The sequence below is a fragment of the Populus alba genome, chromosome 14 (assembly GCF_005239225.2).
Source record: "Populus alba chromosome 14, ASM523922v2, whole genome shotgun sequence".
Classification (NCBI taxonomy): Eukaryota; Viridiplantae; Streptophyta; class Magnoliopsida; order Malpighiales; family Salicaceae; genus Populus; species Populus alba.
In genome coordinates, this window is record NC_133297.1 from 8,595,858 (window position 1) to 8,614,815 (window position 18,958).

The window sequence follows — 18,958 nt, forward strand, 5'->3', positions numbered from 1 at the left end:
GGATTGTTTTCTCAGTTTCATACTTATACAATTGGTTTGTTAAGAATCAAACTTTGTGAATTTTTTTTTTATCATTTTCTTTCAATTGGGTTATCTCATTCTTATTACCCAAGTTACAAGTTTATCATGCCAACTTGGGTTGATTTGGTCCCTTTTTTTTATCCAATTTTGTCCTTTCATATTTAATTGAATGAAAAATAAGCTATATCGTTTTTCCCTTTTTGAGAAAGTTTTTTTTCTAAGCTATTGTGATCACTTTTTTTTATTTGTTTTTATTTTCTATCATTGCTTCTTTTTTTTTATCATTTAGTTAAAACCAATTAACTTATTCGAGTTAGTCGGGCCTATGAACCCAGTCATAAATTTTTCTTTCTTCCTTAAAACATGCTTATGACTCTTAAACGTTACTTTTTAAATAAAAATAATAATTCATCCTTGCATCATAGTGCAGGTCCATGTCAGGTACACCTAAAATGCTTGATAAATTTTATTGAACTTTACTGTTTATAAACAATGAAGTTCCTCTCCTCCTCTTCTTCTTCTTCTTCTTTTTTTTTTCAATTTAGCCTTTTTTTTATTTACCTACAATTTTTTCTTTCATTTTTTTCTTCTTAATTTTATCCTTATTTAAAAAAAAATCATTCGGGTTACTTTTAGATTGGTCAAGTCAATTATATCATGTCAAGATAACTTCCAGATAGTTTAATTTTAAATCTGGACTAGGTAAGAAGTTTTTGTCAATTTTGATCATTTGTTTATCAATTTCATTGTTAAATTTTTTTTACTAGTCGGCTAGGTTGTCTTTAAACCAACCAAATCGACTGGGTCATGTTAGGTAAATCTTACATGGTTTTATTTTGAACTCGAGATAAGCAAGGAGTTGGTTGAGAGATTTCAAGGTTGCCTTATTAAGTTGGGTTTCCTAACAATGCCAAATAGTTGTTTATAATCTAAATATTTTTTTATTACGATAAAAAAAATTGAATCCAACTTACAGTGTAGCGCGACCTAATAAACTAGTTTTCCTAATAATAATATCTAAATTTCAATATTTATAAATCCAATATGATGCATTTGGAGATGTTAATTAACAAGTTAATGAGAGTTGATTAGGATAGATTCAAATACATCACCATATCAATTTGTTTATGGTCATTTAGATGTTTTTTTTAGTTAATAAATTTGGCATTTCCTGCAGCGTAGTGCAGAGCAGTAACCTAGTTATATTCTATACTAAAAAAAATTAGGATTCTTCATGGAGCTTCAGTATTCAAATAAACATTGAAGCTCCTTAATTTTTCTTTTCTCAATTAACCCCATTTATTCCATGTCCTCTCTTCATTTAAATTTTGTTTTTTATTCCTCAATTTTTTCCTCATAATTTTGTAATAGTTTTTCAAGTTATTTTTGAACTAGTTAATTCCATTAGAATACATCAGGAAAACCATCATGCTGTTTAATTTTAAACTTGAGCTAGGTTAGCAATGGGATCAAGAATTTTTATTTTTTTTTAATAAATTTTATAATTTTTCTTAATTTTATCCACATATTATTTTTATTAGGGAACCAAATTGTCTTTGAACCAATTTAATTAGTCATATAAAAGAACTACTCCTATATAGTTTAATTTAAAACTTTGACAAAAAGATATATTAGGTGGAGAGGTTTTTTCTTTGTTAACCATTTTTTCCCTCAATTTAATTTTTTAATTTTTTTTTATCCATCAGTCAAGTTAAATTTAAAACTTCCAAAGATAATTGTATAACATTAGGGAGCCCCTGTACTATTTAATTTTATACTCGTAAGAAGTTAAATCCATAAATTATAAAATTGATTTGTCGAACCGCATATTTTTATTTATGCAAAGAAAAGTTTTCATCCCACCTGACATGAAAACTAGTAGACTGCAACCAAACTGAGGGAGCCTTTTTACTTGATTTTCCAACGTAAAAAAAGCGTAACGAAAGAGGTAGTGATGGGCCCAATAAACCCACAACACAGAGAAGATTTGTGTCGTAACGGTTTAATGATTGCCCGAAGAACTTTGCATTTACCCCCGCAAAATAAAACAAATTACTATATATGGCGCGCTCGCCAACACGTGTGCGTCTGCTATTGGGGGACCCATCAACTATCTCAGCCACCTGTAAACCCAGCGTCACATCTTCTCCGTACTTCCACGTGTAATTTTATGCCGCTCTTGCTCCTTTCTCTCATTGGTCTAGGAGCATGGGCCCCATTCTGGCTTCGGAAGAGCAGCTGGAACGTCGTAGTTCATACAAAAAATAATTGGTGCTTTTCTTTTTTTCATGTCTTAAATTTGGTAGTCAATAATTCTTTTTCTCAAAAACCTTTTTAAGGTTTGTTTTCAGTATTTGTCACTCAATTGCCAAAATATATGTCTCAATAACAATGCTAAGGTTGTTTTTGAAAATGTAGTAATAATTAATTTTTAACAATTCGAAGATGTAATTTGCTGATAAATTCAATTAAGATTGAGTGTCTAGAATTTAACATTTTTAGTGTATGGCTTGTGTAAACGGGTTTCCAAATAGTTTCCATTCCTATCCAGCTCTCTCTCTCATTATTATTTTTTTAATGAGAATTATATTAGCAGGCCCTGAGGGTCCAATCTTGTTTCATGAAGTTTCGAAAAAGAAATTACAGAGATTCGGGGCCTGGCTGGCCAGTTCAATGCATGGTGACCTGTAGCTTCTCATACTACAGAAGCTCGTATCAAAACTGGGGCCTGGTGCAGATCTGCCAGTATATCAAATTGATATTGAGGGCAGCCACAGTTTGATTTGCCACTTTCCTCCGCCAACACCATATATATATATATATAAATAAAAGACTCTGTATACATAGATAGATGCATCGATCGCTATCCACACGGCTGGATTGGTCACGTGTGGTCATCTACTGCTCTAGGACCAAGCTAATAAAACCATGTCCTTGCTCTTTTATCTTGAAAAGTTGAAGGAGTTTGTGCTTAATAAATGAACTTTTTCTTGTTTTCCATGGAGAAACAAGGTCAATCACATAAAGAAGAGGGAGTAGAACACGGGATGTAGTCAGTTTTCTCTAATATATACTTTCTAGGAGTGCGCGATGGAACAAGGGGAAAAAGAAAGAGAGAAAAGCATGCATTCAAAACCCTATAATATATGACTTTATTGAAAGGAATATTGAGATTAATGAACAAATCATTTATTTTCTGATTTGGGTATCTTTAAAACTAGTTAATTTATATATAGATCGACGTCGTCTAATTAAATATCTTTTTATAAAATAATCTTACAGATATACTTTCATTTCAATCTAGGTATAATAAAAGAAATTTAATAATCTTTCTAAATACTAGTTTTGAGCCTTGAATTAAAAAATTCTATGAAGGAAACCAATTAACCATTAACATAAACTCTTTATTAATTAAGTGCAGATTTGCGGCAGAAACGGTGTTTTCTAAAATTTTAATTTTTTAAAATTAATTTTTTTAAAGTGTTTTTAGATATGTTTTAATATAAAAAATAATAATTTAGAAAAACATTATTTTTTTATCTTTTTAAATGAAAAAAAAACCATTTATAATTCATCATTGCTATTTCAGTAAAGGGATTTAAATAAAATCCATGCTGTTATGAATTACAGTTCCGATGTCATGTACGAGAATCAATTATTCTTGATGATCCACCAAGGTACAAATATTGATCTACATAGTACTACCGGTCAGCAATTTAATCTTGATTTTTTTTGTTCATTTTAAGCTTGGTCGTAAGATATATTTATGATGAGGCCAGGGTCGCTTGTCATTGGCCACCACATCTCTCTATCTATATAAATGTCGGCCTAGCTTGTTTTCGTTGTTTATTTAATTATTCAGAGTTTTTTGCCGACCTCATTATTGAAGAGTAATTAAAAAGTTGAATATTTTATTTACTCTTAACAATTGAAACATGGTTGTGATGAAACCAACAGGTGATTCTAATTTTTTTTTTTATATAAAAAATTAATATAATATATTTTGTCAAAAAATATTAAAATTAAAAAGGATAAGAGTTATGTTTTGATTAAATTAAATTTAGATCGATAAGATCAATTCGAGTTTTTAATTAGGTTATAATCGAGTGTTTCTTTTAATTTTTTCTTTAACATGGACTAGTGCAGATACAAGGTTGACTCGCCAAGCCAATTCATATGTTTTATAACTATGATTACAATATTGTTTTGTTATTACAAAGATAATCTAGTTATAGTTTTACCAAATTGGTTTGTAGACAAAAACACTGTAATTTATATATATAAAACCTTAAGTGTTTTTTTTTTTAATCCATTGTTGGTTATTTTTATTTAATAATTCAAATGTTTTATATTGGATTGCATAGAAAAGTTGATTGCATGGCATTGATAAACAGAGCCAAAGCATTTAATTGAAAGTTTTTTCTTTGTACGTTGGATCCATTGACATACTATATATTGATGTCTTTTCATCAAATCTAAACTTTTGGTTGGTATTCTATAATTTTCTTCAGATTAAAACAAGTACTTAGTCGTCCATTAGACGAACCCGGTTCCATAGCTTTTAGAAGACATGCATGGTTGTATATATCATCATCTCAGGCAAAAAAGGAAAAGGAGGAACAGAGCATATACATGTACATATACATATACATATACATATACATATACATATAGAGAGAGGGGGGGGGGAGTAAAAGACATGGATGATGAGCACTTGCACAGAAAAGAAAGCATGTGCAAGGATGACGACTTTGAAGCATTCTGATTAATCAACAGGTAGTTTGAAATCTAAAGAGGCATCAATTGAAATGTCCTTGAACAAAGAAGAGGTAGCCTCAGACTTCATTATCTTCAATCCATCTCTTTCCAAAAAGGATGACAAGAAAGATCAACCATCCCTGCTTTGGGATAATGGGATTAGACGTTATGCTAATTAGTTCTCGTTAAATTGGCAAATTATTTCGTGTCTGCAACCAAGGCTGCTTGTTATTGTAACTTTGATGGTAGCTGGCGGCCCAGAATCAACCCACCCGATGACCCACCCTCTTTTGTAGCGGCATGCCACGTTCCTTCTGGAGCGCTGCAAGGCCTGAGCACTGAGAATTAGAGAAGGGGCCGGGTGTCTATTCAAGATATGACCCTAATGTATCCCTCCCCGATAGGCCCATAAACACTGGAGGCAGGCAACACGAGCACATGCATCTGTGTATATCGTGTATTTTTCTTAAGCCCTCCCATTACCGCCTTCAATCATGCTCATAGGAGGAAACAAATCCGACGTCTCTTTCGTTAAGAGACAGTGTTTATGTTCAAACCACAATAATTAAGTGAAACACTTTTGATGATCTTTTGAGTCGGTCGATTATGTGGAGTAGAGTGTGCCTGCTCCATCCAATAAAGCACAGCTGCCGAAGATAAAATTAAAGATCAGAATTATAATAGCCATTTGACTTTAATGAGAACGCAGACAGCAATTACAGGGAGGATTAAACACCATTAGACCCCTCGATTATCCAAAAGATTTATCAAATAAAGCTTGGTTTGCCCCCTCCCCCTGGCTTTGAGTATATGCATCTCCCCTTTTACTTCTAGTGGGGAATGATGGTCGATTTCCATTAATTGGCCGTAGCATCATTGACCTCGATTAAGGGGATAATTAGTCCTTAATTAACGAAGCATAATTATAAAGTCTCTCTTTTGTACACTGTGAGATTTGATCCGGCTTTTGAGTTGGGTCTAATCAGCCCAGTATTCGCTCTCTAATTCTTCAAGATATTATTGGAGTGTGTTTAACAGATCTCCTAATCAACCAATTATAAATCTACATAATTCGTTTACCTACAAAATAATTGATTTTCGACAGAATAATCTGAAACAGACTTCACTTTAAGATTATCTTAAGCTGGCTTTTGCTTTTCAATGAAAAGGAATAAAAATACATTGTTCGAGTAAATTGTAATTTAAACCAAATGGTAATTTCCGATTTTGGTCGAAATCTTGCTCTTAATTTATTGATGGGGAATTATACAAACTTAATTGCATTCTCTAATATAACAGTATAGGCTCCTACAAATGCTCCTTCAAGTAAAAATACTTTTTGCTAATTCAAGGCCATATTCAGGTTTATTTAGGCCTTGGAGGTGTTTTTTAGGTTAAAATAGTTGAAAATGAGTTTTAGAGTTAAAAATCCATCCCATAATTTTCCAATCACTTTTTTTATGACGGATTATGGATTGCAAATGACATATCATTTATGTTTTTTTTTTGTGAATTGCAGATAACATGAAAAAAAAATAAAGGGTTTGGGCGTGCTAGCTACACAAGATTTTGTGGATATTTTTTTTAATTTTATCTTTAGTTTTTGAGTATTTTTTTTAAAATTTTATCCTTTAATATTTAATTGATTTTTAATTAGTTTTTATTATATATTTTGGTTTGGTTTCTATAGAATTATTAAATGAGCATCTTTTTTAATTCATGTTTTCAATTTTTGATCTTTTATAGAACAAGTTAGCAATAGTTATACATATTTTTATGTGGAAAGAAGAATGTAATCTAACTTGTTGAGTACCACAAATAAACAATCTAGCTTAATTCTGAACTTGTTGTTAGTCAAAACTAGTTGTAGTAGTCCAAAACAGTACTATTAAACTCGGTTGATTACTTGTTAATTTGACTCATGATTGTCCAGGTTATGTACCTCATTAAGTTTAACAATTATATATATATATATATATATATATATATATATATATATATATATATATATTGTGATTCCAACTCAAATCTTTTAATGGTTTTTTAGTAATCGTAGCAGTGATCAATGATTATCTTATTAAAAAAAATGCAGGATGGAAAATTGAGGTATTAACTTATAATGGTATACCTTTTCTAAATAATTGTTTTAGGCGAATTACTAATGTTCGTGAATATTTTTTGCTCTACAAGCCGAGGAGAATGTGCATTTCGTGTGGACAACAGTAGTGCATGAATAGAAGGGATCGCGAAGCTGCCTGAAAATAAGAAGAAAAAGAAAAATGACCCAATCAACTCGAAAGCTTAGCAATAGGCTAAACACCACATCAAGATCATTTCAGTCACACTAGGAATTGTTACCATATATTATATGAAAGCAATTTTAAATGGCAGCGGCAGGAGATAACGACGTCTGTTAGGAGACAGTTCAAGATTCGAAAATGAGATTTCACGAGTCCACCACGCCCACCCGTTCATAAAATTAAATTTATCCACTTCTGGAGTCCTAGCCAGTTCGATTCTTGGTGCAAGTACACGGACCATATTGACAGCAACACTCGAATCATTATGGCTTGATATTTGAGCTTTAGGTGCTAGCTCGACCCTGGCTGGCACAATTTTCATTGTCCCTGGTCAGTCAGATGTGAAGCCTCTGGTCCCTTTTCCTCGTGTAACTCTTGAATTTCTACAAGGCCATTTCCATTAAAAAAAGGTGTGTCCTTGTTGACTTCAAAATTGAACTTCCATTCTCTTACTACAATGGACCGTTGTTCTTAACACATGTCTTTTCGAAATAGCTTTTTTTTTCTTTCTTTCTTTTTTAAACTTGTCAAACCATGACGATTCTATAACAAACCATTTAAATCAGGATTGATATGGTTGCATCAGTCCAGAAACTCTATATAAACATTGGTGCTTTTAATTTTACTTTGAAAATAAGGAAGTATATTTTAAAAAAATAAAATTTTTTATTTTATTTTATTTTTGTTTTAATTTAATTTTTTTTTATGTTTTCAAATAATTTTAATACCATGATTAATTACATGCTTCTTTGCAGATGAAAAGTTAAGACCATGTTTAGGAACTCTTTGATCCTTCCCGACCACGCTGCTGACCGATCAAACATTTTACATGTGCAAGAGCTTGAGAATAACGGGAAGTCCATCTTGTGGCTTCAAAGGTTGTTCAATGGTCTGTGCTTGTACTCAGGAGAGAGGGAAAAGGAAAACACTTGAAGAAGCAATCCAGCACCGTTTTCGTTTCCAACATTGCGAAATTGTGGCCAATGCAAGCTCTTGGGCCTGTTCCGAAGGCGAGCAAGGCATTCGGATGTTTTGCAGCTTGGGAGAGTCCATTCATGAACCTCAATGGATTGATCCCATTAGCATGATGTACCCGGTATTCTTTTATTAATACTAATAATAATAATAATAATAATATAGGTATTCGGATTAACTTGCACCTATCTCGACTAATTTTACATGTTTTAAAGTTAACAATCATACAAGTTTCTGGTTGTTATCATATTATCAATCATAAGGCTTGAATTTGAAATTATAAAAAAAATAAATATTTTTGTTCCAAACTTTTACCAATATGCCATTTATTAGATGGTTCATTATTCATTACTGCTGTGGATCGAGGACAAGAATTGTTACATATAAACCTTTTGGAATAATCAAATTCCCTAGTTTTGTATCTTGTGATGCTTCTCTGATCAAACCTATTTCTGAACAGTAAAGTCTCAAAGTTTCAAGAATAACCATATTCACCTCTAAACATAATATCCAAGATTTTAGTCCTTTTGACAATATGATTACATTGCAATTGGTACAACAAAACTATATGATAACCTACCAAGGCTAACCTGGTCAACAATATCTCAGCATTTGGAATTCCCATCCCGCATTCCTTCAATACCCCTTGTCGCAGCCTCTCTTGCCATTTTTTATGCAGATCAAATTGATCAAACTCAGTTCAAAGAAGAAGAAGAAGAAAAGCAATACCTTGAGCTTGTCCATGGAAAAGCCGTTATTAAGGATTTTTCTGTGTCTAGCCCAGTCCTGTGCATTAAGTAGAACCAATCCTTTACCCAGGAGTGTGTCTATTGGCTATCTAATGCTGGGCTTGATGTACAGACCTAATTTATTTGATAGTACTTGCTCGGCTAGCTCGGGGTCTGCAATGGTGATAATCGGAAACGGCCCATACCAAAACAAAAGCGTCTCTCCTGTAGTGTGAAAGAGTTAATAACTAAAAATGGTACGAATTAAACTGAATATAACCCCTTTTTTTAGAAAAAAAAGAAGAAGAAGAAGAAGAAAAACACAAACTTGTTGTTCAGAGCTAGCCATAAAACTACTACTCGATGGATCCCAAAAGACACCGTAGCTAGAACTAAAACCAACGGGAGGAAAAGCGAAAGAATGATTAACTAGCCGTATTGAGATGACCATCTGTGATAGTGTGGGAGAACTTTCTGGGCTCATGTCATTTAGATTTTGCATATCATCGGCCACTTTCTTCAGCTTCTTTATTTTCCCAAGAGACCCGAAAAGGTCCGAGCAGGGTGGTGGTCCTTTAATCCCCTGTTTTTTTGAAGCTTTTTGGTCAAGGAATATGGCCTCCACAAGACAAACCTACATATTTGCAAAATCTCTGTAAATAGAACTCCTCCCAAAGCAACCACAGCAACGCCTAGAAAACCCACCTGAGAAGTTGGCTAGGGAGTGTTAAATGAGTTCAGGGTATTATATACAAAACCTTTCTATCTTTTTCTAATTTTATGGTTAAAAATGTATAGGATAAATCATCAGCTGATGCATCATGCACGAGTTCTGAATGCATCATATCAATATAAAAAATATGCCCTTAACAATACCGAAGAATGGATTTAATTTTCATTAATATGCAATTTACTGTTAAATAAAAAAAAACCTTTTTTTACATAATTACAAATAAAATACTAGTCTCGCTAAAACTTTATAAACGGGGTGATTTTCTATTAGCATTTTAGGAGTCGAGATTCTTTTATATTCTTCTCTTTTACATAACATGTTAGTTCACATGTCAGTGTTATATTACGATTGTTGGATAAGTTTTTTTTTACGTAATAAAACAATATGTAGGCCATAAAAAATTATTTAATATTATTATTAAATTTAACTTACCAAATTAACTTTGAAACTTCTGTTCGACTCTACTTAATTCAAATTTAAAATTAAATTATATAAAAATTATCCAAGCATAACTCAGTTAATTTAACCGATCTAAAAAACAACTTGATCTATAAAAAAATTTAAAGATGAAATTACAAAAAAATTAAATTAACAAAAAAAACTATCATCCTAACTTCTTATTTAACCATATTTAAGATTAAATTATGTTAGAATTGTTTTGATATAATTCAGCTGACTTTGTCGTTTTAAAAATAAGATTGTTAAAAAAATCTAATTATAAAATTTAGAAGAAAAAAAATAAAATTAGAAAGGAAAAAAAAAAAAAGGAGAATGGACAAAAAAAGAAGGGGGTTAAATAAATAAATAAAAAAAAATAAAAGAGCAGCTTCAGCACCAAGAAATCCTAGTTTATTTAGTATAGAAGGTAATTTATTAAATCCAAAATTGAAATTAGGAAGTACTGGAGGCGATAGCATCAAACGGCGTCGTTTTCTTTAAAATCCTTTTGGCCGCCGTCCAACTTAGGCAGAAAATTACCGTTCACCACATCATCCAGACCAGACCCGGAGTTTTGATATTTCGGATCCTCGCCCAACTTTAAAATTCCAATTCTCTCCTTCACAACCAAACCCACAAACAATTTCAGTGGGAGAAGTGGGAATTGAATTGAGTAGAAACAGATTCAGTGTCATCAGTGAAGGAATTCTTAAGAAAAGAAGTCCCCGATCAGGACGACGAAATAATGGCAACAGCCCGATACAAGGCATTTAGTGGGCAAAGATCCGACTGGGAGTCTGGGACCCCAAATTCTTATTCTGGAGAGATTTAATCATCAAAAAAACAATATCCCTTACTGCCCAATAAAAAAAATACAAAAAAAGTCTTAACGCATCACCACAGAATATCTACACACGACTTTTGCGTGTCGATTGCAGGCTTTTCTGGCAGACAAACACTACAATCTACGGGGGCGTTGGGAGCCTCCCACCAAGATTTTTATGATGGATGGGCGTGTGTCAGCGGAAGACATGAGGTGTGGCTCAGGGATGCTTTTTTCTTTTCCTATTTTTTCCTTGGTAAAGAAAGATGTCTTTTAATTTGTTTTTTATATTCGATTTAGTACTTTTCTTTTTCTATTTGATTTCTTTTATTATTATTATTATTTTCATTATTTTTTCTTTAATTTAATCCATTTTATTTTATTTTTGTATCAATTTTAATTTTAATTTTTTAATTTTTATTTATGTATCTTTTAAAAAAATCATCTCTAATTTAATCTTTTTGATTGTTATTTGATTTTATTTTTTTTTCCATTTAGTCCCTTATTATTTAGTTTCATTTTATTTTTGTAACAAATTAAGTTTACATTCTTTTAATTATTATTTATTTTTTATTTATCCCTTTTTTCTAATTGAGTTGTGTTTTCAATTTCATCCCTTAGTTTTGGATTTTGATTTATTTTTGTCGAATTTTTTTTTATTTTTTAATTGCTATTTATTTTATTTTAGATTTTTTTTTATTATTTCTTTCTCCTAATGTCATCCTTGATATTTCTTGATTGAAGATTTTACTTTATTATTTTTTAGGGTTTCTCTTTTATGGCATTAGTCTTCGGCTAATGACAAAAGTCATGAGTTTCAGTAATTAACATGGGTTGATTTCAATTTTTTTAGGTTCTTTTTTAAAAAAATAATTTTTTTTAATCTCATCATTCAAAGTTTAATTTACTAGAAATTAATTTTTGTATTTGTTTTCTTTCTTGTCTACGAGGTTAACCCAATCATAATACCCATGATCATAGGGTTAATAGGTTAACCCGAGATAATTTAGATAAAAAAAATTTTGTTGCTTTTTTAATATATTTTTTTTAATTTTTTCTTTTGACATTGAATTATTTGATAATTGAGCTTTATTTTTTTATTCAATTTGCTTTCAACGAGGTTCTCCTAGTATCACAACTGCATCACAAATTTAGCATGCTAACCTGGTTGAGCTCTAATTGTTTTTTTTGTTTTTTTTATCTTTTTATCTTTTTTAATTTTTTTTATCAGTTTATTTATTATCCTTGTATTTTTCATTTCATGTTAATCAAATCATACAATCTTATTAAATCTAGTCAAGTCGATGACTTGAATGTCAGTTTTTTCTTTTAGAATCACTTACATTGCCTTAACATCTTTTTTTTTTGTAGTGAAACATATTCGGGCTAGCATGCAACGTAACGCAAACCACTTATCTAGTAAGAACTAATTGATGAGAGAAAATCATTGTTCCCCTCCTCACATATAATGAACAATAACATTTTTTTTTCATTTTCATATTTAAACATTGAGTATATTGGGAATTGAAATTTTTTTATTTATTTTGGTTTTTTTATATGGGATTATCATAGTTTTGGAAAAACATTTCGGCACTGGGTTGGTGTTCAATATTACAATCATCTATTTTTTTCTATAATATTATTAAATAAAAAAAAAGGTCTATCATGTTGTTAAATACAAAATGGTTTTGAAAAAAATATAATTATTATGAATTGAGTTTTATGATTTATTTTGAATTACTTTTTATGAGATTATCGTGATTTAAAAAAAATATACTAACTTGGGTTGAAGCTTGGTTTTCAAGCATCTATATTTTTTATTATATTATTAAATAAAAACTATCCCATAAAAAAAACATAATTTATTGAGAATTAGGCTTTGTGATTTATTTTGATTTACTTTTTATGGGATTATTGTGGTCTCAGAAAAACATCCTAGTATTGAGTTGGTGCTTGGTTTTACAAATGTATATTTTTTTATCATATAATTAAATAAAAATATTTAAAATAAAAAATATTAAACTCAATGAAGTTCATGACCCAGGTTGCGGGTTTGACAGGTTAACCCGGGTTGATTCAACGTGTCGCCATCTTAATAACTTTTTTAAAAAAATATCATCCTGAAAATAGTTTTAAAGTCAAACCATGTTGTTACCAATTATCCGAGTTTACTTTAATCGGTCAAGTTTATTAGGTCACGCCAGGGTAACTCTTATATAGTTTAATTTGAGACTTGAGCTAGGTAAGAAGTATAGTCGAGAGGTTTCAAGTTTAATTTGTTGAGTTAGGTTTAATGACATTGTCAAAGAGTTTTTTACGGTTTGGGCATTTGTTTTTTACATGTAAAGAAATTTTAATCTCACTACAACATAGCACGATAAATCATCTGATCTCTATTTAAGCATGCTAAACTATACAAGTTTATATATAAAACCACACTAGATTCTTATTAAGCTGTTTAAAAAACCATCATGATAACATGACATAGCAAGGCTTGTGGAAATTAAATGTTTTGTGCATTCAGATGTAGATCTGTCACAAGCAAACTACATGGATGATATATCAAATGTTTTTGTAAATTAGCAGGACAAGTTTAAATCCAAAAGAAAATGCTTGATTGCGCTAGACCAAAATAATAACTAAAAATAACCATAATATAATATTCAACTATTGGATCAGGATGAAATTAATCTTGCAGGAGATTCTTGAAACCCAGTTCATAGGTGACCAACATTTTTTTGTTATCTACTATCTAAATATTTTGAAATTAGATTCAAAAGATCCTATTTGAGCTAATTTTGTTGTTTTTCTTTAACATTTTCAGATTTATTATTTTATTTTGGATATTATATAATTTTTCTTTATGCTTTTAAATTTTGATTTTATTTCCTAGAATCTATTTAAAAGACTTGTAAATCTTTTTATGATGTGAACTACTAAATTTATTTTGAGAGAATAAAAAAACAAATTCAGAATACTTGAAACTTTTTCACTCATTAAAATTTTATTTTTCTATGATTATTTGTTTGTCTTGTTAGCTTTTGCCCGCATCACAACAATCATCCGGATAACAACAATAATGTGATTACATGAGCAAACATGCATTTAATTATATAAGAGCATTAAATTAAGAAATTCAATTTCATTAGAAAATTAAAATCAATAGAGATTATCATTTTTCATTAAATAGAAAAAAATACGTTTTAAGTTCAAATTAATATTTAAGCCACCTATTTGATTAAAATAACCTTATTCGGAGGTGGCATGCATGAAGGATAATCTTGACCGAGGTTAACAGGACAATAATAATACAAATGCCATTAATAAAAGGATAATATATATATATATATATATATATAAAGGCAATTTGGAACTTTAAAGATGCATATGTTAATTCACAGTTGATGCCATTAATTCATTTCCTCCAATAATGAAACTGAAAGCACGTCAAGCCTGGACTCGATGCTTGTACAACCCAAACTAGCTGGAAGCTAGGCCTCCATTGCTTATCATTTGCGAGCTGATGTATTGGAGTGAATAACATCCTTTGAACCTGGAAAGACAGCAGAGCGCAAAAAATCCAGAGGATTACTGACCACCCCAGACATGGCCGGCATCGGAACAGATGAGTGTGTGGAATGCCCTCCGATATTAAAAGGAAAGAATGGCGCTTGTGATACCGACATGGGTAGCATCTGACCAGCTGGTAGCCCAAACATACCTGAAGCTGGGAATGTTGCTGGACTGCATCCAACACCCATTTGCATTAATCTCGTATCCATCCCCACACCCATAGGAGAAAATTGAGCTAAAAGTGGTGAATGTATATGTTGCATTCCTGTTGGTAACATCATTAGAGGCATACAAAGCCTAGTTCCCATCGACATCATCTGCCCCAAGACACACAGTTAGGATCACAACCACATATATGTGTAAGATTATTATGATCATGTGCATGTCGCATGTGTGTGTCAAAAACTGGAAGTATGGAAATATATACCTGTACTTGAAGCTGAAGGGATTTTAGGTAGTCTATTGCCTCACCAAGCATAGAAGCTTTATCCACCTGACAACCACAGGTAGAAGAGGAAAACCAAAAATAAATAAATAAATAAGCAAAAGATTATGAAAGAGAACATATATATTTATCAAGTTTTGGATGAAAATAGTGCCAACCTTATTTGAATTGGGTATTAGATCTTGTAATGCACGCATCTTCTTGTTGATCTTATCTCTTCTCTTCTGCACGTACGCACACATAAATGCATAACAGCTAATTAGATTTGTCAAAGGATATCAGCTTATTGATTTAATTATCAAATCAATGACATCACTAACCCTTTCAGACAGATTATGGATTTCTGTTGCTCGCCTTCTCTTGGAAAGCCTTCTCTTGGAACCTGCACTCCCTCGAGCAGGTACTTGTTCTTCTTCCTCAAGATCCTGGGTCATTTGTCAAACATGAATTTTTTCAGAATAAGAAGGAAATGAAACACGGAAAAGGTAGACAAGTTTTACTAATTAACGTACATCGCTTGTATACGCTGTCCCCTCTGTGTCTTCATATTGCCTTTCTAGAGAAGATGATGGATCATTTGAAGCTCCTCGTGAGCATATTGAACTAGTTGTAGTCAGTTGATCTATAGATTTTCCTCTATCAGGCTTCCCCTTTATTGTTTTTTCTGCGGAGCCTAAGGTTGAACCGAAAACCCGATCGCAGCACCTCTTACTGGTAGTGGCATAGTTATGGAGAACAGCTTCAGATTGCTCATCTGGGGGTGACGCTTCTGCGGACCTGTCAATTGGTCCAATAGGAACTATCTGACTTGCCAATAGATATTGTTGGTCATGGAAATATTTAAAAACTTTTGAATCATTAGTCGGCACCATCTGTCCCGACTCAACAAGATTTCTACAACCTGCTGGAGGCTCGTCAGTGTTGCTTTTCAGTTGCTGGAGTCTTGATGATCCAGGACCGCTTGTTGGTCTTGTTGCATTAATGCCCTGATTAGGTTTAGGAAGAGCTGGCCTTAAAATGTGGGACAAGTTCTGCAACCTCGAGTGGTTGTCAGATCCAGAATCCACCTGCTGCAGCTTTGAATTGGGCAATCCATTGAATAGCGGAGCTGAAGCTTTGTGTTGCTCCAAGAAAGACTCATATAGCTGACCATTACTAGCTGTTGTAAGCTGAGGAACTTCTGCTGCAAACTCGGACGCATTCTCCGGTCCCCAATTTGCATCTTTATACCCCGGAACAACATGGGCGTCCGTGATATTCTTCTCATAAATGTTATTTTCATTATTTTCCAAGAGCATATTGAGATTAGTTTCACATAATTCAGAGAATAACTCAGGATGGTGATCGTCTTGCGAAGATTTGTAGTCACGCTTGGCGAGTTCTCTATCATCCATCAAAGGAAAGTCGCCCAAGATAGAATCCCCAGTTCCTAACCTTGGCCTCTTTGTAGTGTAGCCATCACTGTTATTCTCGACTTCACTAACATTTTTTATAGGATGAGGAGTGTAACTGGTGCATGAGCTACTAGTGTGCAATACTCGCATAAGAACCTGACCATTTTCCCACACCAATTCCATATGCCCGCGATCATCCCTGCATTTAAATTAAAATAACCTGTCAAACAACGCATCCAAGAAAAAATGTCTCCAAGAAAACAGGATGTACCAAGTTGGTTTAAAGAATACATAGCATACATGAAAGCTAAACTGGTCAAGCGGGTCGTCCAGAACAGGGTTGATTCTGGTCAGGTGTCTCTAATGATACTGGCTGAAGGTAAGACTTTATGGAGAGGACAGACTCAACAACGAGGACATCAAAGCAGTATTACTTTTATGGAGTTATTCGCTCATTCTCTCTCTCTCTCTCTCTCTCTCTCTCTCTCTCTCTCTCTCTCTCTCTCTTATATTTTTGAAGAGAGTATCAATAAAAAAACAACGACGACGGTGGACAGGAAGATCTCGAGCATACTCTGTGATGCGATATCTTGAGATTAATCAACCGAAAGGATAACTCCACATGGTCCAATTCCAATTTATACACTGGACTGCGTTATCCCTGGTAGCAGCTGGTCCAATTTCAACCACTTGAATCAAGAAAGTCGATCCAGAGTTACTGTGAAAAAAAAAAAAAAAAAAAACATCAAAATCACGGTCTCAATTTAAAACAGAAACTACGACGACACCCTTCTTGATGGAAGATTCTTCGGTGGCCAAGTGAGATTCTAGCATCCACATAAAACATGTGTACATAATCTAACCACGTCTCCAATGGACTCTGGTGTGGAAGGTCAGCGTCCACGACCAGAAGCTGGACCCACTTGCTGCTCTAAAAATGAAGAATTACCCACTAATTTGTTAGCTCGTGTGAGCCAAGAAGGTAACTGGGGCTGTGGGATTTGGAGCCTTTTTTTTTTTTTTTTATCAGTTTACATGATCAGGACTCGAGACTTTTGTAACTGTACCAGCTCCAAAATATCAGGACCAGTTTCCTTCTCACCTCATGAAAAGATTCGCATCGAGGTTTTCTAGATGAATTAGAGCACGTTAGGGAACGTGATCTCAATTACGTTTCTATTAATTTTGAAAAATTGTTTTAATTTTTACTAAAATTAAATGAGTTTGTATTTTTTAGATTATTTTAATGTGTTAATATTAAAAATAATTTTTAAAAAATAAAAAAACATCATTAATATGTATTTAAATACAAAAAGTTAATAAAAAAACAATGACTACCATGCTGTTAAACACGTTCTCAGTGATTGTGATCGCTGGGGCCTGGGGGTATCATTTCAAACGTGAACTAACAAAGCTTCTGCCTTGAAGATATATTTTTAAATTTGTTGATTAAAAAAATATAATGAATTTAAAATTATATAAATTAATAAATTGTAAAGAGAGTTGTGAAGGATAATTAAAATAATGAAGTGGGAAGTTGAGCTTGTTAATAATAAACAAAAGATAAATATACGTACAAATATCTAATAACATGTGAAATAGAAAAAAGGGTGTTGAGTGTTGACAACGCAATAATTTCCAAAACTATTTTTTTTTAAAATTAAAATAAATATCCCAACGAGTTTGAAAGATTAAATTATGAATAAAAGGTATTTATTTAGTCAAAATCCTTATTTTTTTATTTATGCTTCTTCTCCTTCTTCTTTTTTTTTTTTTTTTTTTTTTTTTGCAGTTTTAGACTAAACATTTTCTTTATAAACAACATGATTTTTTTATCTCTAAAACCTAAATTTAAACTTATTTTAACCAAAATAAATCCTAAAAACCCCATATAAATCTCAATAACTCCATTTTCAACCACAAAACAATCTTTAATCAATCTAAAAATAAAAAAAATCAATTTTTTTTGTTTTTGGCATGGTTAAAGGACAAATTCATCTTAATTGAACTCCCATTTCCTAACAAACCTTCATTAACACCAATATCTATCTTGTAGGATTGGAATGTAGTGGACTCAATCTCTCTCTCATCTTTTTTTTCAATGATTTTATTTTTCTACGCTCAATATTCAAGTACTAAAATGTGAAGAAAATGAAGTTTTAGAATCAAAATGTAAAAACCTACAACTACAAGGACTAAGAATGTAAGAATAAAAAACTTTAAAGGTGAAATTGAACTTCTGTGAAAACTTTAAGGATTAAATTAAACTTTTTCTCAACATCTATGGACATGGAGGGAAATTAAGTTTTATGACTAAAAATAAACATGTAAAACTATAGGGGATGGAAATAATTTTTTTTGAAGATTTAGGGATGGGATTGAACTTTTTTATCATTGCACCTATTCTCAAAAAAGAGTTATTGCTCCAATTTAATGAAAATTAAATAAATACCACTATTCACCATTTTTTAAAGAAGGATACCCATATTTTAGCTTCAATCCCAAATTTTAAAAAGTAATAAAAAAACATAATTTTATCAAATTTTCAATCAAAGTTTCAGGAGTCAATACATAAGATTTAACAATATATTTAGCCAAATTTCTGGAAGTGAAAAAAAAAAAACCATAAAATCCATGATTTTAGCATATAAACCTGTCTAACCATACTACCCAAATTTCCAACTCAAATTCAAGCCCACAACATTACCTAATCACAAACTCAACAAAAATCATAGCTAACACACTGCCAAATTTGACCAATAAACACTCA

The 18,958-nt window shown here is 31.9% G+C and overlaps 1 protein-coding gene across 2 annotated transcripts; it reads right to left on the bottom strand.

Moving 5' to 3' along the window:
• Positions 1 to 14,096: 14,096 nt before the first annotated feature.
• LOC118041138 (transcription factor PIF3) lies at positions 14,097 to 16,897 on the bottom strand. Of its 2 annotated transcripts, XM_073404277.1 has the most exons (7): positions 16,489 to 16,897; positions 15,696 to 16,387; positions 15,307 to 15,563; positions 15,115 to 15,219; positions 14,953 to 15,018; positions 14,777 to 14,842; positions 14,097 to 14,666 (listed from the first exon to the last, which is right to left on the bottom strand). In XM_073404277.1, coding segments are annotated over exons 1-7 (1,569 nt in total). In that variant the 5' UTR covers positions 16,491 to 16,897; the 3' UTR covers positions 14,097 to 14,285. The 2 variants fall into 2 exon arrangements, with proteins under 2 accessions (XP_073260378.1, XP_034904186.1); XM_035048295.2 differs by having other exon boundaries at positions 15,307 to 16,387; positions 16,489 to 16,896.
• Between the last annotated feature and the right edge of the window lie 2,061 nt (positions 16,898 to 18,958).